Source organism: Kogia breviceps, chromosome 7 (genome assembly GCF_026419965.1).
Source record: "Kogia breviceps isolate mKogBre1 chromosome 7, mKogBre1 haplotype 1, whole genome shotgun sequence".
NCBI lineage: Eukaryota > Metazoa > Chordata > Mammalia > Artiodactyla > Physeteridae > Kogia > Kogia breviceps.
In genome coordinates, this window is record NC_081316.1 from 65,552,097 (window position 1) to 65,579,784 (window position 27,688).

General features: G+C 40.7%; 2 protein-coding genes across 26 annotated transcripts in view; one reads left to right on the forward strand and one right to left on the reverse strand.

Annotated features, from left to right (window-relative positions):
* Positions 1-1,437: 1,437 nt before the first annotated feature.
* Positions 1,438-26,783, reverse strand: SPCS2 (signal peptidase complex subunit 2). Its single transcript, XM_059070855.2, has 5 exons — positions 26,274-26,783; positions 14,208-14,291; positions 13,444-13,604; positions 8,575-8,709; positions 1,438-2,328 (listed from the first exon to the last, which is right to left on the reverse strand). Exons 1-5 carry the CDS (start codon positions 26,568-26,570, stop codon positions 2,142-2,144), a joined length of 864 nt encoding a protein of 287 aa, XP_058926838.1. The 5' UTR covers positions 26,571-26,783; the 3' UTR covers positions 1,438-2,141.
* XRRA1 (X-ray radiation resistance associated 1) overlaps positions 26,484-27,688 on the forward strand; it is a 101,387-nt gene continuing 100,182 nt past the window's right edge. For 6 of the 25 annotated variants that reach the window (XM_067038495.1, XM_067038494.1, XM_067038492.1 and 3 more), the window contains exon 1: positions 26,553-26,747. The gene's annotated coding sequence lies outside the window, so the exon portion shown is untranslated. Of the gene's footprint in view, positions 26,748-27,688 lie in introns of all 25 variants that reach the window. The other 19 variants (XM_067038503.1, XM_067038516.1, XM_067038500.1 and 16 more) reach the window with 18 other exon arrangements.

A 27,688-nucleotide genomic window follows, 5' to 3' on the forward strand; every position in this document is an offset into this window, starting at 1 on the left:
TGTAGGTGGGTGGGCTGGGGTGCACGAAGGATGACCGCATGGCTGGGTTACTAACCCACTTCTTTCTTTATCAAATGGATACTGCCTCAACTGGTCAGGGAGAAACCTTAAGATAGCCATGCAGCCTAAGAAATCTCAACGTGGGGTTTATGGGCAGATTTAAGGGATTATATTATATTATATTATTCATATTCTTTGTAATCAGAAATGTTTTATATGTAGGCATTTCTAGGGGGTAAGGAGCCTTCATAAATCTCAAGGTATACATAATCTAAAACCTCTTTGACAGGTTCAGACACTTAGTCCTAGAGAAGAAATGAGATTTACCCAAGGTCACAAAATTAGAGTAAAGCTGAAAACTCAGGTCTCTGTCTCTCATTTGAGGACCTCTTCTATTCCCTCTTCTATTGACTCCTTCCTTAGGATAGTGAAAAACTAGAAGAAAAACACATCAATTAATATGGAAATAGTTAAATTAAAACCATTAGTACTATGGAATGCAGCTATTGAAAATGCATTTGATTTATGTATACTGACAGGGAACGTACCTAAGAAATATTAAGTTAAAAATAACATTTCAACGTAATTCAATTTTCGTTAAAAAAAATATAAAATACATGTTTACATATGTAAAGAAAACGATATAACTGATGTGAAAGAATTCCAAGGAGGCATCATGGAGAGGGTTATTCCCTGTCTATATCCATGAGCTTTGGAACCCCTGTGTCTAACGGTAACTTCTTCACTGTAAGAATATGATTATCTGATTACACTTTCAAAAGCTTCAAGTAGCTGACAGAATAGAATTTTCACCTGGGGGTGAGGAAACCAGAAGCTCAGAGAATTACACTGCCTACCCAAGGCATATGGAAACAGAGTACAGAATCCAAGGCTTCAACTCCCTGTCTAGTGATGTTCTACAGTCCCCTACTGCGTGGTGCTAAATAGGGCAACGTTCCCAAGTCAAAGAGGAAAATGTGATAACTGGAATTTCTTATAAGCTGATTATAGTTTTAGGTACCAGGCTCAGCTGGAATTGTATTTATGTAAGACTAGAGGGACAATATTCCTACAGGTCACAGGATCTGGGCAACTGCCCAGTTCTTCTCTGACCATAGCGGGAAAATACTAGAAACGGTGCTGCTCACAACTCTGGAGCCAGACACAACAGGTTCAAATCCCAGCTCTAACGTTAGCCATGTGATAAATTATTCAATTTTTGTGCCTCTGTTTCCTCATCTATAAAATGGAGATAATATCAGTACCTACTTTCTTGGGACAGTTGTGAGCACTAGTGAGTTAATACATGTAAAGTACCTGGAACACTAGGTTCTCAGGGGCCTCTGACCAGTGAACAGCCTAGAAACAAAAGGAACCTATAGCAGTAAGACTGTTAACATGTGCTGCTCTGTTCCTTCTATCAAGACTATGACTCCATTTTTTCACATCTTCTTTCCTTTTATTGAAAAAAATTTTAGAAAATGGCAGTTGATAAAGGGCACAAACAAATCAACAGGGATATACTAGTGGAATACATAGACAAAATAAAACTAAAAATACCATTGGCTTTTTTAATTGGTTAAGAGCACAAAATGTAACAGGCAGAAAGTCTCTTTTAAACAAATTAAAAAGCTGTGGGTTTTTTTTCCCCAATTCTCCCCAAGTCAGATATATACACACCCACAAAAATGGTGTGTGAAGGAAAACTGTCATACACAAGAATTTGTATCCTGAATTAAGGGAAACAGCTGTTGAAATGGGAATTAAAACAATAAAGTCAGCAACAGGTTAACAATTTTAAAACTTGAGTCTTCAAATGCTGCATGGCACAAAGCTATACTATATAAAGTACTGATAGGTATGAAGGAGGAAGTCTGTACGGTTTTTAGCAAAAATGCTTTTCCAGAAAAGCAAATCAAAACAATGCAATCAGCAGACCAAAGAGGCTACAGCTAGATCAGAGCTACAACTTCTCATATCTGAGCTAGAAAATTCTATTTATACAGAATGGACTAAAATTTTAAGACAAAACGGACATTTTTTACATTTCTTACTTTATCCATATTAAGTTCTCTGTTTCTTTCTCCCTCACCCCTCAATTCAGCATGATCCAGCCAAAAGATGGCTGCTTTCAGAAGTGGCTATTTTATTTTTCTTTCTGTGGCAAGACTGTCATGAAGCCTGGATATCTCAGGCTCATATGCATCCATGACCAGGGTCCCGCTGTGGTCAAAAAACTTAGCAATGGATTTGGTGAACTCGGCTTCCCGTTGCTGCTTTGTTCTTCCGCTGATGAAGGTCAGCTTCAGAGTGTATTTGTCATCGAACCTAAGCAAAGATAACAAATCAAAAACCAAACATAGACATTCAGCCAGTTACAACAGAGCACCAAGTGTTTTTGAAAAATAGGGCTGAGCTGGCTACCAGTGATATAGGGAACATACAGCATTATCCTTTCCAGAAAAAAAAAAAATTCCAGGGCACCTTCAGGATAGAAGTTCTGGTTCATAGGCGTTGCCATGTCTTCCCTGATTTAATTACTATGTGCCTCCTTTACCTTGTCATAGATTGTTAAATCACATGGACCATCTTCTCTCACTGCTGGCCTTTGCTTCGTTGTTTATGCTAGAAGGGTATTCCTAGTAGACACTTTTCTCCAGTCTCACCTGGTTAGTGAGACTAATTTGTCTATAACAAATGTTCCCATTTGTTAAGTTCATACTTGGGCATGAACTTTTCTGGGAAAACCTTCCCAAACTGGGTTAGATGTCTTGCCTTTGTCATCCATGCACCGTCAATTAATAGTCAACCCAAATACTGAGTGCCTATCATCTGCTAGGTCTAATGACAGGCTCCTATGCTGTCAGTGAAATTACCTATTGAAATGATAATTATGTACTTTTGTTCTTCACTAGTCTCAGGGATTGTTTTTTTTCTTTTTAAATTTTCACGTATCACTTGTGAAATTTATTTTTAAAATTTTTTGGCTGCATCATGCAGCATGAGAGATCTTCCCTGACCAGGGGTCAAACCTGTACCCCCTACATCGGGAACATGGAGTCTTAACCACTGGACCACCAGGCAAGTCCCTGTCTCAGGGATTCTTGAGGGCAAGGATTTTGTCTTATTTTCTATTCTTAGCTTGGAGTTTGTTGGGCAATCAAATTTTTATTGATAAATGAAGAACCCTTGTTTTCACAGATGTTCCCCAATTCCAGGCTGCTCAGTCCTTGTTCCCTGTAATCAATCTAGCTCCAGGTTCTACCCTGATCCCAGGCCAGGGATATCTTTTACTACATGATCCAGAGATCCCTTAGCTACACCTTAAGGTATCTTGAAGGCTTTTACTATCTCTACTCATTCAAGAGGATTTATAACATCACCCCCTGGCAGGCTGACATTTCTCCCCACCAACTCCACCTGTTTCTGTCTTCATTTAATTAGGGCATATTCGGTGGACTGTCAGGCTGGTATTATCTTTAGAGGAAGCAGAGGCTTGAGCCTCTGCTTTTTTCTGCATGTTTAAAACAGGAAAAGCACCACCTATTTTTCAGGATCATTGTTATGGTTATAACAGTGCCTATCATTAACCAGTGCTCAAAAAAATCATAGCTCAATAAATTGTTGTCTAGCCAGTTACTTCCAACCTGGATAGCTAGGAGTAAAGGTCCTTGAATATTTTCAACACCTCAAAAATTTTTCTCAAGCTCTCATCAACTGCTGCTAACTGATATCACAGTAATTTTTGGACTTCTGAGCCCAGTTCCATGGCTCTGATGGCAGGACACGATCTAATGCATTTTTTAAAAGTTACTCATTAATTCAACAAATATTTATTCAGGACCAACCATATATGTCAGGCAGTTTTGGATGCTAAGGATATACATCAGTGAATACAACAGACAAATCTGTCTTTTGAGACTTTTATTTTGCTGTGTGAGGGAACAATAAAATAAAAATTATGATATTCTTTTAAATATGGAAAGTCTTCACTAAGCAGATGTTTGAGCAGAGCCTAAAGAGGTAAGAGAACAAGCTATCTGGAAAAAGAATATTCCAGGCAGAGGACACAGTAAATGCAAAGGCCCTGAGGCAAGCACGTGCCCAGAATGTCTGAAGAACAGAAAGGAGGCCAATGCAAACAGAATGGAGAGGGAGAGGATAAAAGCCACAGGAGATGCAGAGTGTGTGTCCATGGGTGTGGGGCTGCAGAGAATAGATAAGCATGGACTTCTAAGCTATGCTTAGGATTTCAGTCTTTCTCTATGTGAGAGGATTTTGCGCTGAGGATTGGGTTGATCTGCCTGAGGTTTTAAAAGGATCATTCTGCTCACTGTACTGGAAAGAGACTGTGGGCAGGGAGAGCAGCTGCAGAGGTCCATTAGGACATTGTTACAGTAACCTAATTGAGAGGTGATGGCCACAGTGGAGATAGTAAGTGGTTAGAATGAATATAATTAGAAGGTAGAGCTGACAGAATTTGCTGACAACCTATTCAAAGGATTGAGACAGAGGAGTCAAAATGATTCCAGAGTTCTGGCCTGAGTAACTAAAAGGATGGAGCTGCCACCTATTTAGATGTGGAAAAGCAGGTTTAGGTAAGGGATAGCAGAGTTAGGTTTTGGATATGTTAATTTTGAGATGCTTATTAGGATCCAATGTCAAACAGAAAGCTGGGACATAGCTGGAGTTTGGAGAAGGTCTAGGATGAAAATACAGATTTAGAGATCTTCATCATTATAGATGGTATTTAAAGTCCTGAAAGTCTGGATAAGATTACACATAGTAAGTGAATATAGATAGAGAAGAGCTGCTAGGAACAAGCACTAGTGGCATTTCAAATTCAGAGACAGGGGATAATGAAGAATCACAGAGGACTCTAAGGAACAGAGACACTAAGATAAGAAGAAAATTAGAAGATTACGGTATCCTACAAGCCTAGTTTTAAAAAAAAACAGTTTAACAAGGAAAGAGTGATCCACTGTTCAAATGCTGCTGACAGGTCAAATACAATGAGGAGAGAGAAGTGAAGATAAGCAAATTCAAGAGATGATGGGAGAAGAAAAAAGGGGAGCAGAGAAATGAGAAGACCATGTGAGGAGATGTGAAAAGAAAAACAACTTTTTCAGGTGGGAGAAATTACAACATATTTGTATGCCAGAAAGAATAACCAAGCAGAGAGGGAAACATCAAGTAAATGAGAAGGGATAGAATCTAGTGGACAAATGGAGAGGAGGCTTCAGATAGGAACTGAGAAAGAAGGTAAAGTATGATGAGCACTGTGAGTGGATAACGATGGGAGAATTCTGATTGGTGCTATCTTCCCAGAAACAAAAGAAGCCGAGAGTGAAATGGGGGAGGAGGGCAAGAGGTTTGAGGATAGAGAAGAAGGTATGAAAGATCCTCTAGGACAGTGAGAGAGTAACTGCACTACAGAAATGCCACAGAATCTAAGCTAGGTAAGGAGGAAGCGAGACATGAAGAGAAGAGGACCAGGGAAAAGGTGGCAGGCTCAATGGATTATGGATGCCACTGGGGCTGAAGAACTGTTGGGACAAGAGAACAAGAAGGAGATAAACTAGAAAAATATAAAGCAATGGTCAAAGAGTGGGATACTTAAAAATGAAATTATTGGGCTTCCCTGGTGGCACAGTGCTTGAGAGTCTGCCTGCCAATGCAGGGACACGGGTTTATGTCCCAGTCCGGGAGGATCCCACGTGCGGCAGAGCGGCTGGGCCCGTGAGCCATGGCCGCTGAGCCTGCGCGTCGGGAACCTGTGCTCCACAACGGGAGAGGCCACAACAGTGAGAGGCCCGCGTATCGCAAAAAAAAAAAAAAAAAAAAAAAAGAAAGAAAGAAATTATTGAAGGTTTAGTTATCAGTAATAGCAAGATTTAGGGTATGTCCAGGGAAATAAGTATTTAAGACATGGCAGAAAACAAGATAATCAGAGGAGAGGAAGTAAAACTAAGAGGCCAGAGTACTGGAATAATCATCTACTTGGATACTGAGATCATCAATCAAGCCTTCTGAAAGGAGCTATGTTAAAGAGAGTGCCAATGAGCCAGGAGCCATCTCTAAGGAAAGAGGAGTGAGCCTGTATTTCACTACAACAAGAAGGAACAGAGATGGCATATTTCCTTTCCACAGGCACCAACAATGTGGCAGTTGGTAAAAGTCAGCAGTGAAAGTGAAAAAAATCAGAACCCTCATATACTGCTAGTGGAATTGCAAAATGGTACAGTAGTTTTGGAAAACAGTCTGGCAGCTCCTCAAGGAATTAAAGAGTTACCATATGATCCAGCAATTCCTCTCCTAGGTATATTATATGAGAATCTGTCCACACAAAAACTTGTATATGAATGTTCATAGCAGCATTATTCTTAAAGGCCAAAAGGTGAAAATGACTCAACTAAAAACGGATAAACAAAATGTGGTATATCCATGCAATGGAATATTATTTGGCATAAAAAGGAATGAAATATTGATAACATGGCTGAACCTTGAAAACATTATGCTAAGTGAAAGAAGCCAGTTACAAAAGATCACATATTACACGTGATTCCATTCATATGAAATAAACGAACAGGGAAATGTACAGAGTAGACTAGTGGTTACTTCAGGTTGGGAGAATGAGGGGATAGGGAGATGACTGTTAACGGGTACAGAGTTTCTTTTGGAGAGGATAAAAATGTTCTAAAGTTGACTGTGGGGGACTTCCGTGACAGCGCACTGGTTAAGAATCCTCCTGCCAATGCAGGGGACACAGGTTCAAGCCCTGGTCCGTGAAGATCCCACATGCTGCAGAGCAACTAAGCCTGTGCACCACAACTACTGAGCCTGTGCTCTAGAGCCCACAAGCCACAACTACTGAGCCTGAGAGCCACAACTACTGAGCCCACTTGCCTAGAGCCCGTGCTCTGCAACAAGAGAAGCCACCTCAATGAGAAGCCTGCGCACCGCAATGCAGGGTAGCCCCTGCTCTTTGCAACTAGAAAAAGCCTGCACACAGCAACGAAGACCCAACGCAGCCAAAAATTAAATAAATAAAAGTTGACTGTGGTGATGGTTGTAAACATCTTTAAAAACACTAGAAACCACTGAACTACTTTAAATAGGTGAACTATGGTATGGGAACTATATTTCAATAAAGCTGTTTAAAAAATACTTAAGTCAGAATATAAATAACGAAATCAAGATGTTGCTAGGGTCTAGAATTCTGAAACTCTTCTTTAGGGGCCTGGCACAGGGTGTAGATTTATGACAGCTGAGACCAAAATGGCAGCTATGAGTCCTGTCAGGAGATAAGAACTCAGGTGCAACATCAGAATGAAGGTCTGCTCCTCCTTACAGATATCTCCACAAGTTGGTAATGAGAGGCTGTTTGGCGTTGATGCTATACTTACCTTCATATATGTGAGTAACTGTACTTAAAATCTGAGAGCCTACTACGTGCTAGGAACTATACCATGTGTTTTTAGGACAGTGACTGAGAGCATGAGTTCAGATGTGGGCTAAATTCACTTTTGGGCTCTATAACCCTGGAATAATTCATTAAACCCCTTGGACCTGGGCTCTTATCTTTAAAATGGGTTGTTCTAAGGTTTAAATGAGACAGTGAAGTTGGCACAATACCCAGTATATAGTAAATGCTCAACAGATGCCATCTCTCATAATGCTTAGTATACAGTTGACCCTTGAACACTATGGGGCGGGGGGAGGGTGTTAGAGGGTATTAGGGGTGCTGATGCTCTGCACAGTTGAATATCCATGTGTAACTCATAGTCACTCCTCCATATAGGTGGTTCCTCTGTATCCACAGTTCCGAATCTGCAGATTCAACCAACCATGGATTGTGCAGTACTTCAGTATTTACTATTGGAAAAAAAAAAGCCCATGTATAAGTGGACCCACGCAGTTCAAACCCCTGTTGTTCAAGAGTCAACTATATATACCACTTGACATCCTCACAAAAACTGAACGAGTCATTTTTTACTCTATTAAAGCTCAAATAGTTTACCTGATATACCAAAAGTCACACAGCTAGAAAGAGACAAGCTGGAATTTGAACCCAGTTCTAGATACCTAGAAAGACCTGAGGTGTCAGCTGCACCAAGTTACACCCATTGCTGACTGAATTGTGCTTCTCTGAGTTGCCCCATGCATTGTTTCAGAGATTCCTGATTGCACAGACTGCAGTCAGGATCACAGAAGACATAGAAGCTAATGGGGTTCTTCAAAGACAACTGACTTCATACCTTTACAGTTACATATATAGTTTATAGTTCTGCTCTCTAATTGGCTCAGTTTATTGGCCACAAGGAAAAAGAGAATCATTCTTTATTCTTCCACCAACGTACTTTCTCCCACAATTTATCCTCAGAGCACTTCTGTGATAATGGAATCTCAGAAGTGCAATACTAAGGAAAACCTTCTAGTTCACGATCCTTTCTTCATTTTATATGACTAGCACTATGATCTGCAAAGAGTAGGCATACAACAGTCTGTTGATAATGACTAACACCCAGAGAAAACCCAACATCAGGATGTGAGAATCTGTGAGGATAGTCATACCTTTTGAGACTGGACGACAGCTGCCAAATATCATCAGGATCCATCCCTGTGGGATCTTTCCTGTGGGCCACGAGAAAGATGCTCTTCTCCTTATATGAGGTATAAATAGTCAGGATCCCCATCATCACAAAATAGGTTCAGATAAAGTTAAGGGGAAAATACACAAACATACACACAAAAGAGAAATAAAACAAACTCACAAGCAAGGGCTACAAAAACTTTCATAATGATAGTCCTAAAGAAGACAGTTTTGTCTTGCTGTAAAAACACTGAAAATTTAACTATTTCATTTTCATCCTTATGTTTATGCAAGAGAAGCAAGGCTCTCTCTGGTTAGTTCTGCAAAGAACATCTCAAAAAACAAGAAAGGAAAAAGGTACAGGGCATACATCGGCTCTCATCTTTTCTGTTCAAGGACAACATATATAATGAGATCCTCCATTGCCTAGTTTGTCAAGACTTGTGCTTATTTCTCCATACAATACAAAACTAATAATCACAGTGACTTGACCACACTCAACTGATTTCAAGGGTCATTAAAAGAGGAAAACTGACTTCAAATTAGTTTACTATAAGAGTCTCATGTTCTACCAAATGAGCTAGCTGGGCGACTACCACAATTTAGTCTACTATAAGGACAATTACTTCCTCCATACATGTAGGTTTATTATTATACTCAGTTTTTGACAGTATTAACTATCATACTGGAGTACCTGTGTGCCAGAAACTGGCATAAGAGCTTTGTGTACATGTGTCACTTAACTTTTATGAAAGGGACAGGCAGGAAAGTTTAGTACAAAGTGTATGAGCTTTGGAGTAAAGTGGTCCTAGATTTGAACTCTGGCTTTTAACCAATGTAACCTTGACAAATTACTCCTTAGCCCAAGGCTTAATACTGTCACCTCTAAAATGGGGATAAAACTGACTTTTTAGAATTGTCATGAGATTTAGTGATGGTATATATATTTTTAGTGTACACCACACAGAAGACGTTTATAATGGTACTATTTTTTTTTTTTTTTTTTGTGGTACGCGGGCCTCTCACTGTTGTGGCCTCTCCCGTTGCGGGGCACAGGCTCCGGACGCGCAGGCTCAGCGGCCATGGCTCACGGGCCCAGCCGCTCCGCGGCATGTGGGATCTTCCCGTACCGGGGCACGAACCCGTATCCCCTGCATCGGCAGGCGGATTCTCAACCACTGCGCCACCAGGGAAGCCCTAATGGTACTATTATTATGTATAAAAATGACATGATTATAAAAATGGCAAGATCTTGTTTTGTTTTAAACAAATATAATCAAACAAATGAAATTCCATCAAGGCCGTTCTCTTGGGAGGCCATATAATTATAATAAGGTTGCTGTCATTGTTCAAACATCTTTGGAACTCTTTTGAGAACTGTCTCTAGAACCTATGGCATATTCTTTTGAACTGCCTTAATAGTGAAAAAGTTCATACTGGGATGATTTATCTGATACTGTAAGCAGTCAAGGTGCAAATTCTGTGACTACGATCTGAGATCAACTTGGATAATACCACTTTTGATCAGGACCTGCTTTATTCAATGGCTTTATAACTGCCTCTGAAGAAAAATCCCCAAAGTGGAATTTTTAGAAATATTTCAGGTGGTTGTAAGATTGTTATGAAAAGTAAACTGCCTACCAAAACGATCTGTTTTCAACAACTAGTACATATCAGTACATAGCAGACATGCAATAGCACGAGTTGGCTATTTAGAATGAGGTAGTCCTATATATACTAATATGGAAAGACATTCAATATATTTTTTCAGTTAAAAAGAGAAGTTCAGTATGTATAGATTGACATGGGGAGGAGGGAGGAGGGACCACAAGAAAACTATCAACATATTTAACTTTATATTCTAAATATAGTATAAAATCTCTCATTTGATCTTTATAACAATTCTGAGTGTGTGTTACTCATATTTATAAGTAAGCAGCATTCAAACAGTCTCCAAAAAGTAATTATCACAGAAACAACTTGAAATTTCAAACCCCGGTTCTCTAGCTGTTACACAAGCCACACCTATACCTCATGTTCAGTAACTCCCAGTCTAGCCCCTCAGCTTCAAGGAAACCTGACACAGATGTGAACCTCCAAAACCTGATCCTTTCCTAAAACAGGTATACCTTGGAGACATTGCGGGTTTGGTTCCAGACCACCACAATAAAGGAGTGTCACAATAAACTGAATCACACAAATTTTCTGGTTTCCCAGGGCATATGAAAGTTATGTTTACATATACTGTAGTCTATTAAGTGTGTAGTAGCATTATGTCTAAAAAAAACAATGTACACACCTTAATTTAAAAAGACTTTGTTGCTAAAAAATGCTAACCATCATCTGAGCCTTCAGTGAGTAGTAATCTTCTTGCTGGTGCAGGGTCTTGCCTCAATGTTCAGATGGCTGCTGACTGAGCAGGGTGGTGGTTGCTGAGCGCTGGGGTGGGGTGGCCGTGGCAGTTTCTTAAAATAAGATGATGAAGTTCGCTGCATTCATTGACTCTGCCTCTCATGAACGACTTCTCTGTAGCATGCAGTGCTATTTCATAGCACTTCACCCACAGAACTTCTTTCAAAATTAGAATCAATCTTCTCTCAAACCCTGCTGCTTTATCAACTACGTTAATGTAATATTCTAAATCCTTTGTTGTCATTTCAGAAATCTTCACATCTTCACCAGAAGTAGATTCCAGTTCAAGAAACTACTTTCTTTACTCATCCACAAGAAGCAACTCCTCATCTGTCAAAGTTTGATCATGAGATTGCAGCAATTCAGTCACACCTTCAGGCTCCACTTCCAATTCCAGTTCTCTTGCTGTTTCCACATCTGCAGCGTCTTCCTCCACTGAAGTACTGAACCCCTCAAAGTCATCCATGAGGGATGGAATCAACTTCTTCCAAACTCCTGTTAACGTTTGATATTTTGCCTGCTTCCCATAAGTCACAAATGTTCTTAATGGCATCTAGAATTGTGAATCCTTTCCAGAAGGTTTCAATTTACTTTGCCCAGATCCATCAGAGGAATCACTATTTAAGGCAGCTACAGCATTACAAAATGTATTTCTTAAATAATAAAACCTGAAGTGATCCATGGGCTGCAAAATGGATGTCACGTAGCTGGCATGAAAACAACATTAACCTTGGTGTACATGTCCATCAGAGCTCTTGGATGACCAAGTGCACTGTCAATGAGTAGTAATATCTTGAAAGGAATCTTTTTTTCTGAGTAGTAGATCTCAGCAGTGGACTTAAAATATTCAGTAAACTATGTTGTAAGCAGATGTGCTGTCATCCAGGTGTGCTGTCGCCCAGACTTTGTTGTTCCATTTATAGAGCACAAGCAGAGAAGATACAACATAATTCTTAAGGGCCCTAGGATTTTCAGAATAGTAAATGAGCAAGGACTTCAATTTAAAGTCACCAGCTGCATTAGCCTCTAACAAGTGAGTCAGCCTGTCCTTTGAAGCTTCGCTCTAGCTATGAAAGTCCTAGATGGCACCTTCTTTCAATATAAGGCTGTTTCACCTACATTGAAGATCTGTTGTTTAGTATATATAGGCACCTTCATTAATTAACTTAGTTAGATCTTCTGGATAACTTTCTGCAGCTTCTACATCAGCACTTGCTGTTTCACCTTGTACTTCTATGTTATGGAGATGGCTTCTCCCCTAAAACCTCATAAGCCACCCCATGTTAGCTTCAAACTTTTCTTCTGCAGCTTCCTCACCTCTCTCAGCCTTCTTGGTATTGAAGAGAGTTAGCACCTTATTCTGGATTAGACTTTGGCTTAAGGAAATCTTGTAGCTGGCTTGATCTTCTATTCAGACCACTAAAACTTTCTCCATATCAGGATTAAGGCTGTTTCATTTTCTTATCATTCATGTGTTCACTGGAGTAGCAATTTCAATTTCCTTCAAGAACTTTTGCTTTGCATTCACAACTTGGGTAACTGGCATAAGAGTCCTAGCTTTTGGCCTATATCGGCTTTCAATACACCTTCCTCACTAAGCGTAATCATTTCTAAGCTTTTGATTTAAAGTGAGAGACATGTAACTCTTCCTTTCACTTAAACTCTTAGAAGCCAATGAAGGGTTATTAATTGGCCTAATTTCAATATTGCTGTGTCTCAGGGAATAGGGAAGGCCCAGAGGAGGGAGAGATGGAGAGATGGCTGGTCTAGAGCAGTCAGAACACACACAACATTTATCAATTAAAATGTTAGTTGTCTTACATGGGTGTGGTTTGTGGTGCCTCAAAAAAACAATTACAATAGTAAAATCACTGATCACTTATCACAGATCACCGCATGAAAAAGTTTGAAACATTGTGAGAATTACCAAAATGTGACAGAGATACAAAGTGAGCAAATGCTGTTGGAAAAATGGTGCCAACAGACTTGCTCAACACACGGGGTTGCTACTTCAATTTGTAAAAAAAAAATAATGCACTATCTGTGAAGCACAATAAAGCAAAGTGCAATAAAGTGAGGCACACTTATACCCTGGCATGAGTGGCCTGAAGCAACCTGGTCTAATGGGTTAAGTTCTAGGCTAGAAATGAGAAGAGCTGGGTCTCACTATTCCTATGTGTTTTCCTATTAGGTGCTCACACTTGGATTATAACCTCTACATTAATAACTAAACAGAATTAAAGATAAAATAACTGTATTTAATCTAAAATATCAATGATAATTATGACATAAATTTACAGATGCTCGCATTTCGTAATGTTAAATCGTAACATGAGCAGGCCCCAAGATGAAAGTTTTTTTTGTAAGGAGCAGAGAAGAGTATCAGTAGAGATTTTAAAAAACTGTCAGTAGAAAACAAACCTGAGCTTAAAGGATATGATATAACGCACAAAGCCAAAACAGGTTTGGACTCTGGAAAGGGGTGCATATAATCCCAAATCAAAGCCACTATGGCGAAGAAACAGGAGATGGTACAGATGGTGAGGCGACCGTCAATTAGACCAAAATTCTCCACATACTTGTACTTTTCCAGAAGTACCTAGTGAGAAGAAGAAGGAAGCAAGCTAATAGGAATACCTCCCTCTTTGTATCTGCTTTTATTCTTAATTTCCATGATGAAAGTTATGTTAATCATATAAATGACCAAGTTGTCATCTCCAATCAGAATTTTGCCACTCCGAGCAAAAAAAAGATTCAACCTGTTTACAAAGATCCCAGAGAAAAAGTTCATCAACTTCTTGTAAATTTTTTTTTTTTAAATCCTCATCTTCTCCCTAGAATGAAGCTAAACTTTTCTTTTCCCTTTTAAAATACAGAGATGACCCATCATGGCTGAATGTCCTGTATTCCCTCCACCCTCTTGCCTCTAGGCTAATTAACCTCAAAAATGATAGATTACCAGCTTTCTGGAATTCAAAAATTAGAAACTCTGAAGAGAAATGAGAGGTAACTAACAATTATATTTTAACACCTGTTCCCCTATATACACTGTAAGGATTTTAGAAAATGCTTTCTGGCTCAATTCCTAACACTGAAAACTAAAGTCATTCTAAGTCATAGAAGGAAAAAACCCTGCAAGAGATGTGCCATCAGCTGTATACATACTAACAGACTCCCCACTCCCCACCCCCAAATAAAGTACCTTTTTGGCAGAATCATCCAAAGAATTTTTCACAGCTGATCCATCCCATTTGTCAATTTTTACAGGCTTATCATCAATCTTCCACTGTAAAACAAACAGATAAGTTGTGCGTTAAGAGATACGGCATCTTACTAAAAGTAAAATGAACTACTTTCTTAAGAGCATTCTCAAGTATATATAACATTTATTCTCTCTTCTGATGTTGGACAGCTAAAAGACAAAACACTTGAAAATGAAGTTGAAGGAGACTAGGTCACTAGAATCAGGTGGTACTCATATGATGTTGCCAGTTTCCATGCTAGAAAGTCAAATGTACAAGGCCAAAACCAGAACACTTACATAGGCTGCAGACTATAGTGTGAACTCAAATATCCCATCCCCATTTTACTAAAATGTGGGAATATAAAGGAATTGCACTTGTTCATCCTTTCATTCTGTGACCACAAAACCCAGACAATATAGATCCATGAACTTTCGGATGCTAACAAAATGACGAAGGTCTCCTTTAATATATTTTTGTCTGCTAACAACTTTTATATTTTATCAGCCTGTCTTAACTGTAGGAAAACAGCAAGTCCAGTGTAGTCTGCTGGAAAGAACATTTAGAACTAAGTCCTATCACCAGTTAGGTACATGACTTTGTTCTGACTGAGAACAAGTTCAGAGATGCTGCATACAAGAAATAAAGATGGAACAAACATCTGTAAAACATGAGAAGATTTTAAAGGAGTGTAGAAATATAATTCATCAAACTTAATTTCGTGATTCTATATACTATTACACAAAAAAGAAAAACTATTCTGTGAAGTTTGTGGGGGGAAAAAAACATTAACTAAAACAGTCATACCTCAAGTGATTAAAACTCAATCAAGGCCTTTCCCCTTTGTGTCTCATAAAAACAAGAATTTTCTTTGAGAAAATTACGAGTGGAAGCATGTTGTAATGATTCTCATAGCCTGCCAGCCTACAAATCAAACATGACACTTAATTTTAAAAATACAAATTGAACCAAGAAGAAATTCACAGGCTATCTAGCTAAACAGCTCACTTACACTTAGTTTAGTAAATCCCATTTTGACAATAGCAAGCAAAAGAAAGAACTTGTATAGCCAGAATCCATAACAGAATTTGAATTATCTGTGAATCAAAGTCATTAAAATTTTTTTGGCTGGTTCCAAAAAAAAAAAAAAATTATGTTCTCAGAGAAACCCAGCCACCCATCACTACCTGCAGTGCATCACAGAAACGAAACTTGCCTCTACAATTCAGAGGATAACTTCTTGGCAATTTGGGGGGATAAAACACAGAAGAAGCCATTACAACATGTGCTAAAATAGTCTCAGCTCTAACTCCACTGGTACCTAGAAGGATCTTCAGTAAGTGGAACAGGAACATTTCCAGTGAATTACATAAACAAGAAAGTTTATAATTGATTTCTGAAGAGATAGGAGCATCATCCATTCTGTGTAAATGAAAAACCTGAGGCTGTATCAAAGCAAATAGCATCTCTGCTGTAGTACAGAGACACATCTGGAAAAAAGGCAGGAAGATGGACATTTTCCATCATTCTCAAAAACTGCCCATCGATTAAAATGTATGATACTGGTCATGTACTCTCTATTGCTATTGAGGGTATTTTAAAAACTATCTTCTTTTCCTCACTCTTCTCCTCCTCAACCCTAAGTGCAAATTACCTTCCTTTTGTAAGGATGTGGTAACTCTGCACACAATTCCTCTTCCCCTCATTCCCTCCTGTGTATTATAGATATGTGTATATTGAGCACAATCAACAATCACAAGTATTGACTTATTTAGTTATTATGTGCACCAATATCATACATATATATACATGGTTTAAAGAGTTCCGTAAGTTATAAAAAAAAAAAATAGCAGTCCTGCTTCCCCTCCCCTTAAGACTCTTTCTATTGTCATTTTCCACTCTCCAGAGACAGGCACTAATTTCAACTCCTTTGGCTGATTTTTTGGGTATCCACATCTCTGGGGGAAAAAAAAAGTTTATATTATTATTTTCAGTTCTCAGCATTAAATCTATTGATTTTTCACCATGAAAGATGAGATTTAACTACTTCATCCCTTGCCACCTTCACATTTATTTTTCCTGCTCCCCCCTCACCATCTTTTTAATATAGTTATAGTAGATCAATACTGATTTGGTCTCATACCTTAGTTTTTGCTAGATCATTATTTGGAGTTTACAATATGATGACCATAAATGCTATTCACAGATAAGTCATGTATATTAGATTACTTTTTCTTTCCTGCATAGCTTTTTGCTTTTCTTGGAGCTACTATTGTTTTTGTTGCTATTTGTAATCATACAATGTATTTCTCACCAATATATTCTCAAATTCTCCCTCAATTGTTTAACTCTCCTTTCAATATTTGCAATCATATTCAGCATTCTGTGAATTTCATCTTCCTGGAGAAATCTCTCTTGGAGCCTTCTGGACTGCTTCAATCTAGGTGGATTTCTTTCTAGTCCTGCTGTATTAACTGTCATCCTGGAATCTCCCTTTACTATGACACAGGGAGTTCCCTTAACCTCCTCTTAGGCTAATCCCCCTTTTCTTAGATACCATGCCTTACTCTTTTCTTGGTTTACTATTCCAGCCCCTGTCCATCATCTCCACCCTCGTCCCACCACCCAAATTTGTAAACTGAAATCCTAAACCACAATGTGACCATATTACGAGGTGGTGCCTCTGGGAAGTAATTAGGCCATGAGGGTAGAGCCTTCGTGAAAGGGATTAGTGCCCTGATAAAAAGACATGAGAGAACCTGCTTTTACTCTGTTTTAACCATGTGAGGATACAAGAAAGTTGTCTGTAACCAGTTAAGAGGGCTGTCACTAGACCCAACCATTCTGGCATCCTGATCTCAGACCTCCCATCCTCCAAAACTGCAAGAAATAAATTTTGGTTGTTTAAGCTATCTAGTCTATGGTATTTTTGTGAGAGCAGCCCAAACTGACTAGCATCCTCCTTTTACAGATAACACTAAGGGTTTAAGAAATTTGCCCAAGGTGAAAGCTAGGAAGTGGTAAAGCTGGGACTCAATCAAGCTTTCATAATTTCAAAACCTGTGCTCTTTCATCACTGCTTCCCACAAAATATAAGGAAAGGAATTATTAGCCATAAAAACAAAAGGACACAGACCCCTGAAGTGATAGCCATACAAAGTATCTTGATTCTTATCTAATAAGTTATAGTTAATAACAAAAAAAAATCTTTAGAAGATTTTAATCTTGAATATGCCAACAAAACCTGCAGGATACAAAATATTTGGAATTTTCCATTTTCCTCCATTTAAAACCAACTGCTATTTGACTGAAAATATAGTTCAAAAAGTCCTATCTTAAAGAAATCACTTCCCTGCCACTATCAACATAAAATACTTTATCAAACCAGCACACTGATGCCAGACCTGGATGACGAACCATACACAAAAATTATGCATTTGATGGCTTTGACAGAACATTACAAAGACTCACTTCAATTATTCTCCACTGCAAATGTGAATAATAAAAAGATTTTAGTAGCAGTGAAAACAGAAGTAAAGTTATGCAGTGATAAATACCTCAGTGGATTGCTGCATAAAGTTCCTTAGCTTGACAACTGGGCAGTAAGACTCAAAGGATTCCTCAGTTCACAATGAAGAGATGAAGGATACCAGAAGTGAGCTGTGCCAATGGAAGGACCCTGCTCTGATTTTAAAAGAACTGAGCATGGCTCTAAGAAAAATTAATAAACCTTTTTTCTCTCTTCTTTGGTCTCTCTCAGTTTACAAAGTGGATGTAGGCTGCAAAGGGGGAAGGTAGTAGATGAGGCACATGACAGAGGGAGCATATCCTAGATGGCCTTATTTACTAGGCTAGGGGACTTGGGACCTTATTCTGAAACAAACAGTGGAGAATATTTTAAGCAGGTGAACAACACAATCAAACTTACGTTTTTTTTTTTTTTTTTTTGGTACGCGGGCCTCTCACTGTTGTGGCCTCTCCCGCTGCGGAGCACAGGCTCCGGACATGCAGGCTCAGCGGCCGTGGCTCACGGGCCCAGCCGCTCCGCGGCATGTGGGGTCTTCCCGGACCGGGGCACGAACCCGTGTCCGCTGCATCGGCAGGCGGACTCTCAACCACTGCGCCACCAGGGAAGCCCCAAACTTACGTTTTTTAAAAAAGTCATTTTTAGTGGCAACCTAGCAGATGGTCTGGAGGGGAGTAACACTGGAGATAAACACATCAGATGGGGCCTGATTTAGATGCAGGGCCTGAATTAGAGCAGCAGCAAGGGGATGAAAGGGGATTATTTATGAGGTAGAATTGGCAGGACTTAACATCAGACTAGTTACAAGAAACATGAAAGAGAGAAGATAGAGATGACCATTCTACTAGAATTCGGGCTTAGATAACTCTCTGAGCTGTCATAATGTTTTCCAAGAGAAGGAACAGAGGAGGAAAAAGGAGAAATATCCATTTGTATATGATGAGTTTGAGATGTTTAAGCTCTACAGTTACATTGATTTCAGAATTTTCTAAATCAAAATAAGATTATGAAAACTGATGGCAGACTCAGAAGCTGAGATACTATTTGAGTTGGAAATACATACCCCTACCTCCCATATGCACTAATGTGGCAGAAGATCAGAAAGCAGTAAGTTCAAAATAAGGAAAAAATGTTCAATTTGGGGAGCAAACGATGTCTGTCTTGAGAATGTTTACTATCATCTAATTTAGATTCCAATTAAGAAATACCAGGATCTCAAAGTGAGATATTATAGCTCCTAGCAACATAATCTTCAATTTCCATCTATTTTTTTATAAAAATGGGCAAGAAATACTGCAAAGAAAATTACTTGCTTAATACTGGCTTATTATTGGCTGCAGTTATCACTGGAGTTAAGTTGGAAGTTAGAAATGACCACACGATGATTATGAGCATGAGTATTAGTGGCAACACCAGAGTAACTGGAGGTAAGTAGACTGGCTCTAGTTACTTAAGTCTAACATACCTAACAGATATCAAAGTGGAGATAGCAAGTAAACATTTAGACATATAAATCTGAGCTCAGAGGAGAGGTCTAGGTTGTAAATATAAATGTGGAAGTCATCAATTTAAAGATGGAATTTAAGCCATGACACTGTTTATCTCCTTGGGATGAGTGTACGTGGAGAGGGCCAGGGGCTTGCTGATATTTACAAGTCAGAAGAAAAAATAACAACAATAAAGACAGATAAGTGGAGAAGGAGGAAAACCAGGGCAAGTGGTATTCTAGAAGCCACATAAAGATAATATTTCAAGAAAGAAGTGATTGATGAGTCAAATACTCAAGGCCAGGTAATAAGAAAAACCACTACTGAGATTTGACAAGACAGAGGTCAGAACAGAGAAACGGTGCAGGCAACAGCTAAAGAAGGGACTTGGGCTGATAGAGATTGTTAAAATCTTTGATACCACTGTGTATATAGTGGTAAATAGTTAAAAAAAATAATAGTTTGAAGCTTTAAAGGTTACTCCATAAACCCTGTAAAAATAAAAAGAATGTTTTTAAAATTGAGATCTAATTCACATATAAAACTAACCATTTAAAAACATACAATTCTGGCCTTCCCTGGTGGCACAGTGGTTAAGAATCTGCCTGCCAATGCAGGGGACACGGGTTCGAGCCCTGGTCCGGGAAGATCCCACATGCCACGGAGCAACTAAGCCCATGCACCACAACTACTGAAGCCCACGTGCCTACAGCCCGTGCTCTGCAACAAGAGAAGCCACCACAATGAGAAGCCGGTGCACTGCAACAAAGAGTAGGTCCCACCCACCGCAACAAGAGAAAGCCATGCAGCAACGAAGACCCACCACAGCCAAAAATAAATAAATTATAAAAATAAATTAAAATGTACAATTCAGTGGTTTTTATTATACTCACAAGGTTGTGCAATCATCACCATCTAATTCCAGAACATTTTCATCACCCCCAGAAGAGACCCTATTCCCATAAGCAGTCACCAATTACTACCACCCCACCCCCAGCCTTGGCAACCACTAATCTACTTTCTGTTTGCATGGATCTGCCTATTCTGGACATTTCATATCTATGGAATCATATAATATGTGGCCTTTTGTAACTGGCTTTTCTCACTTAGTATAACATCTTCAAGGTTCATCCATGTTGTAACGTGTGTATTTCATTCCTTCTTATGGCCAAATAATGTTCTACTGCATGGCTATACCACACTTTTATGGGTTGCTTCCACCCTTTGGCTATTGGGAATAATGCTGCTATGATCACGTGTACAAGTTTTTGTGTAGACACACATTTTCAATTCTCTTGAGTTTATAACTAGAGTGGAATATGCTGAGTCATATGGTAACTCTTCTTAACTTTCATCATTTTACATTTCCATCAGAAATGTAGGAGGGTTCCAATATCTCCACATCTTCACCAATAATGGTTATTTTTCTTATTTTATTATAGCCATACTACTGGTATCTCATTGTGGTTTTGATTTGCATTCTCTAATAACTAATGGTGTTGAGCATCTTTTCATGTGCTTGCTGGCCATTTGTATATCTTCTATGGAGAAATGACTATTCACATCCTTTATCCTTTTTTTTTTTGCTTTTTAAAAAATCAATGTTGGGGAAGCAACGACAGGTTCTTTTTTTAAAAAAAAATTATTTATTTATTTATTTATTTTTGGCTGCACTGGGTCTTTGTCACTGCACACGGGCTTTCTCTAGTTGCAGCGAGTGGGTGCTACTCTTTGTTGCAGTGTGCAGGCTTCTAATGGTGGTGGCTTCTCTTGTTGCAGAGCATGGGCTCTAGTACTGCAGGCTTCAGTAGTTGTGGTGCATGGGCTCAGTAGTTGTGGCTCGTGGGCTCTACAGCGCAGGCTTGGTAGTTGTGGCGCATGGGCCTAGTTACTCTGAATCATGTGGGATTTTCCTGGAGGGATCGAACCCATGTCCCCTGCGTTGGCAGGCGGACTCTTAAACACGGCGCCACCAGGGAAGTCCGACATCCTTTATTCTTTTAAAAACTGGTTTGTCTTTTTATTATCGAGTTGTAAGATTCTTTATGTAGTTTAGATACTAGACCCTTACCAGATATATGATTTGCAAACATTTTCTCTCATGCTGTGGACTGTCTTTCCACTTTCTTGATAATGTCCTTTGATACGAAAAGGATTTTAATTTTGATGAAGTCAAAAATAATGAGTTTTGAGATGCTTTTAAAGTTTAGTTTGAAAAACAGTATTAAAAGCCTGCATCTTGTTTCTTTAAACACAAACACACACATCACAGTACTGCCATAAAACTGTTCACCCTCTTTGTCAGAGCTGGGTTAGGGTACAGGCATACTACCCTGTTCCAGTATGGCAAGCTAAGATCCCATCGAAGAGAGCAAAAGAGTATATGTGACCTGTCTAAGGACACACGTTGGTGGGTGACAAAGCCAAGGCTTCAGCCTAGGTCTTCCAACCTCAAAACAGATGCTCTTTCCACTACTACATTAGCTAGCACATGGTCTGCTCCAGTATGAGAGGCAATGTACTAAGTAAGGTAAGAGTACTGGATTAAGAGCTGCGAAGCCAGGTTCTGGAATTGTAACTAACTCACTGTGTGCTCTTGGACAAGTTGCTTCATCTTCCCCTCTCCAACTGTGTCCATGTCTATAAAATGAGGAGGCTGAACACATGAACTTCAAGGTCTCTTCATTATAAACATTTTCAAGGGCTTCCCTGGTGGCGCAGTGGTTGAGTCTGCCTGCCGACGCAGGGGACATGGGTTCGTGCCCCAGTCCGGGAAGATCCCACATGCCGCGGAGTGAGGCTCGCGTACCGCAAAAAAAAAAAAATAAATAAATAAAAAAAGTGGCAGCTATACATGTTTTGCTGAGTGCTTACTATGTGCCAGAAACCACTTTTTAAGGTAAATACTATTATTATCCCCACTTTATAGATGAGGAAACTGAGATACAAAGAGATTTATTAACTTGCCCAAGAACATGTATCTGTTAAGTGGCAGAGCAAGGATTCAAAGCCAGCCAGCCAGCCTGGCTCCAAAACCTATGTTCTCAGCTACTAAGGTATAAAAACTGTACTTTAAGATCAGGTTGACAGTTCAGCCAGGAGACAGAAATCCACATACGAAGTTAAAAGGGCCTGGATATAACTTCTAGAAAGCATGGTTTAATACCACATGTCAATTTTAATAGCCAAAACAATTTTAATAAACAAAAAAAATCCAGCCAGGAGACAGAAATCCAACTATGAGGTTAAAAAAATTTGGATAGGGCTTCCCTGGTGGCACAGTGGTTGAGAATCCGCCTGCCGATGCAGAGGACACGGGTTCTTGCCCCGGTCCGGGAAGATCCCATATGCCGTGGAGCGGCTAGGCCCGTGAGCCATGGCCGCTGAGCTTGCGCGTCCGGAGCCTGTGCTCCGCAACGGGAGAGGCCACAGCAGTGAGGCCCGCGTACCGCAAAAAAAAAAAAAAAAAAAAAAAAAAAAAAAAAAAAAGAATTTGGATATAGTTCTGGAAAGCATGCTTTAATGCCACATGTCAATTTTAATAGCCAAAACAAATTAAGCAAACAATTTTTATAGCCTGCTACGCAGAATAAAATACTTTGATGTATTTTGGGAAAAATAACTTACTGCAATGATCTAAGTTTTCTGTGATGGAAGCTGGAAGGTTATATTTGCATACCTATCTTTAAGATCAGGAAACTAAAATTGCTTTGTTCTCAAAGTCAGTTTCATAGAAGCAGAAACTCACATCTGCTTAGGGAAAACTACAAGCACATTTGCATCTCTTTATTACATTTCTTCATGGCAAGTAAAACCAAAGCTGCAAGAAATAAAATAAAAACCCTCCAAAAAATCAAAACAAATCAAATTAAAGAAACTGTAAGGTAACAGCCTCTCATTCCCACAGAGCAAAAGCTTCTCTATTCATTCAGCTCTTGCTCCACTGAGAGTAACATTTTTTCCCCATTTTCTCTTCCACAGTTCCCGCAGTTTTCAAACAAATAGAGGCATCATCCTCTAAGGCAGTTTCTGAAGACTGGGGTGGCAGATCTGAAGTTTTTTCTCTGCTAAATTCAATGCTCCAAGTATTTATTCTTTGTTGATCACAATAGAGAACGTCTCATGGGAAACTGGACAAATTGGTAGAACAATATAAAACAGTATGTCATATTCAGTGACAGCTTAATTCCCATGTGCAATAAATGCCAGAGACTTCAGAGGAAAAACAACTCAATGTAAGGCTGAAATCAAGTTCTCCAAGAAAAAGCACCTAAACAGCTGCTGACTTATTTTCTCTCTCCTCGGCCCCTCAGTTCTTAGTTAATTCTGCCAAGTGCTCCTTTCTGAGGCCTTTTATCTATCTGTGCTACTCAAGCTAGGGTTCTCCTCACCTTATCATTCTATTTTTATAGCCCTTTACAAAGAACATTTACCAATATTATGACTTAATATTTACAACAAGCCTACTATATGTATGGGCATCCACAATGTACACATAAGGAAATTTAAGTTCAATGATATCATAACTTATCCAAGACCATGTAGTTTTTAACATGCTGCACCAAAATTCAAACTTGTCTTTCTTTTTATATTAAACCCCATATACTGGTATGGTATGAGGCCTTATTAGAAGACTTCTAATTTCTACCACTCCAAACTATTTGAGTAACTTTTCTAAAACCACTTTATATATTAGGCTCAAAAACCTTCAACAGGCTTCCTTCCTACTTCTACTTCAAGCAATCCATGCCCTTCTTCATCTGATTCTACCTATTTGTCATTACAAGTCTCTTAGAGCAGTGGTGCCCAGCCTTTTTGGCCCCAGGGACCAGTTTCGTGGAAGACAATTCTTCCAGAAACTGGGGTGGGTTGACAGGGATGGTTCAGGCAGTAATGCGAGCGATGGGGAGCGACAGATGAAGCCTTGCTCGCTGGCACCCCATTCACCTCCTGCTGTGTGGCCCAGTTCCTAACAGGAACTGGGGGTTGGGGACCCCTGTTTTAGAGAACAGTCAGTCAACTCAGTACCTGAGAAACATCAGGCACCGTGTACCTTTGTTCAAGGACGTTCTTAACTAGTATGCCATCTGTCTCTTGTCTCAGTCTCAAAATAAGGTCCCAGTTCCACTCTCAAACATGAGGTCTTTCCCTAGAGCTCTCATCCCCTTATCAATTAGATCTCAGGGATCATTCTCTCACTTTAACTTCTGTAAAAAGTACACATGTGAATACCAAGTAGTTTTATTTTTAATATTTTGGGTACCCCATGTTCTATACTCAGCTATACTGAGTACTTTCTGACAGTAGGATTCTTGATTTTTTTTTCCTCTGCCATCACACCTCTGTATTAGATACTATAGGTTACAGAGATCATTAATGTACATCATCTGATTTGATTCTCTCCAAAACCCTAATATTTCAGGTGAAGAAAGGTAAGCTTGGTGAGGTTAACTGACCTGCCAATCTTCTAACAGTTTGAAACTAGCAGATCTACGTCAAAGCCCAAATCTTATGACCCCCAAACGCAGGTTCTTCCAAAACACACTGATGCCATACACTTTTCAGTAATCACTGCCTTAGCAGACTGTCCATGCTTAATGTTTGCTGGTGATGATCCAAGTGGAGCAAAGAGCAAGAGCACTCAATGGGACAGAATAAACATAGGCCGTGAGGTGTTCACCCAGCAGGAAGGCAGGATCTGTGTATGAAAATGACCATCAATTCTCAACACTTTCACATTCCTTGGAGCGATTTACCATCCCAACTCCCAGAACATGTCCTATCTCTTAAGAAGGGTTAAAACTGTGAGAACCATGTAATTCAAAACCAATGACACCCAAAAAGAGAAGCAAAAATATCTGGATCCAAACCCCTCAATATGACCATGTGTTCATTTCTTAAGCACCTACCATGTGTTAAGCACAGAGAAGTCTGAAAACTGTTTTCAATTAAAGTAAACAATCCTGACTATTTACTATGTTAAAGACCCCATGCTTAACATTTCTCATCAAACTGGCTTAGGGCCCTACAATGAGAGAACTGGAAGGAACCTTAGGGTACATTTAAGGCTAAGTCCCTCATTTTACAGATGAGGAAACAAAACACAGGGAGAAAAAGCACATTTCAAGGTCACACAGCTAATTAGAGGCAGAACCAGTACTAGGACCCAGACCTACACGCAACTGTTTCTCTCAAGATGCTATGCAAAGGGCAAGAAGGGCCAACCCAGGAAAAGAATCTTCCTTTTTTTTCTTTTCTTTTAAGCCCTTGTGGTTAGGACCACATTAACACAAACAAACAAACAAAAAACAAAACAAAAAAACACAACTGGATAGGTAGAGGGGGAGAAGAGGTAAGCCTGAGCAGGCAGCAAGCTAATGAATACGATTCACCTAGGGCACTTGGTGGCAGGCGTGGAGGGGGGGAGGAAGGAAGGGGGAGGGTGAAGAAGAGGAAAGAGAAATCTTAAAGGCTCCCTGTCAGCGCATAGTGGAAGTCAATACTCGAAGCGCAGTATTCGGGGTATCGAGATAAAACGCCCAGAAACTTCAGTAAGCAAAAGGCCAAGAGCACTCTGGAATCTGTAGCAGCACGCAAGTGTGGCGGTCGTGATGGGAAGATTGGAGACTACTGACTTCGAACAGCGGCTTTCATTCAGTCAGGATTCACATTTCCCTGTCGGTGAAATGGGCACATTCAACAGTGGCCCCCAGCACCACCATGGAAAAGCGATGGCCGCACTGACATGTGAGAATAATCGAATATTCCTAAGAAGCTGTAGTGGCCGGCATTAAGGACTGAACACTTCCGAGAAAGAAAGAAGTCCTAAAGAGGAGAGAGCCCGGGTTTGAGGTGTGTAGGGAGCTGGCTACAAGCGCCCGTAGGGTTCCCACGGTGGGCCAGACGAGAACTCCCCCTGGGAAGCCGCAGAAGCGGGGCGAGGACGGCAAAGGGGGCTCGCCGCCTCCCGGGCGTCCCCAGGCCTCGCCTGCCCCCAAGAACCGACTTCTCACCTTGTCCAGCAAGCCGCTGCGGCTACTGCTTGTCCCACAGCTGGAACCACTGCCAGCCCCACTACTGCCTCCACCACCACCAGTTCTCCCTCCCTGAGCAGCCGCCGCCGCCATCTTGCTTGCTTCTGCGTCTCCCTCCCCTCCTACTTGTCCGAAGCCGATTGGCTGGAGCTGACGGCGTGACGTGCCGCGCGGAGTCCATCGGGATCCGTAGTTGGGGCTGGCTGACGCGAGGTTGCTAGCGGAAGTGGCCGGGGGGGCTTGCCGGAACTTGTGGTAATTAGAAGCTCCAGTCATCAGTTGCCGCTTACTCGGGCAGCCGCCGCGTCGCGGTTACTAAGGGCTGGAGAGGTAGTGGCAGGCGCCACCGTGGAGCGGCTCCGAGTTCCCCGGGAGGCTCGCAGGCGCGCAGCCCGCCAGACCAGGCCGTCGCCCCCGCGGACGTCTCGGAGGCTGAAGCGACACCGGAGGCAGGTGCGGCTGGAAACTGGAAACTTAGTTTGCGTGACGGGTTAGAGTCTCCCCCGCCCCAGATGTAGCGTTTGGCAAGGAGTGGGCAGGAGCTCGTCCTTCATCCTTTTCTAGCCATGTAACTGCACGTACTGGTTCTTTGGTGACTGTCATCTTAGCTGTTAGCATTGTCTTCGTGTTACAGAGAACTCACATTCAGAGTGCCTACTGCCTGTCAGGCACTGTCTTAAGTGCATATATATCCATCCTCTCATTTAGTCCCCTAACGGACCAATCAGATGAGGAAACTAAGGCACTTAACCAAGGCCAGATAGCATGTATCAGAACCTAGTCTAGCAGCCAGATTTTTAAAATATAAATTTATTTATTTTATTTATTATTTTTGGCTGCGTTGGGTGTTCGTTGCTGCACACGGGCTTTCTCTAGTTGCGGCGAGCGGGGGCTACTCTTCGTTGTGGTGCGCGGGCTTCTCATTGTGGTGGCTTCTCGTTGCAGAGCACGGGCTCTAGGCGCGCGGGCTTCAGTAGTTGGGGCTCGCGGGCCCTAGGGCGCAGGCTCAGTAGTTGTGGCGCACAGGCTTAGGTGCTCCGCGGCATGTGGGATCCTCCCCGACCAGGGCTCGAACCCTGTTCCCTACATTGGCAGGCGGATCCTTAACCACTGCGCCACCAGGGAAGCCCACAGATGGTTTTTTTTTTGACATCAAACCCGCGTCATGCTCCCTTTATTACCACCTGGGGTCCTTGGACTCTTTAATCAATAGAAATTGGTAAGAGGCCAGGCGGGGAATTCAGGCAAGGCTTTATTGGGACTCGTCCTGCAGCAGGAGGGAGCAAAACAAGAAGCAGGTGGGGGTGGAGGAGTGGCGGGTGAGCTGGTCCCTTAAATGGGGTGAGGGTGGGGGGATGGGTGGGTGAGGTGGGAGGGGTGCCTTAGGTGGTCTG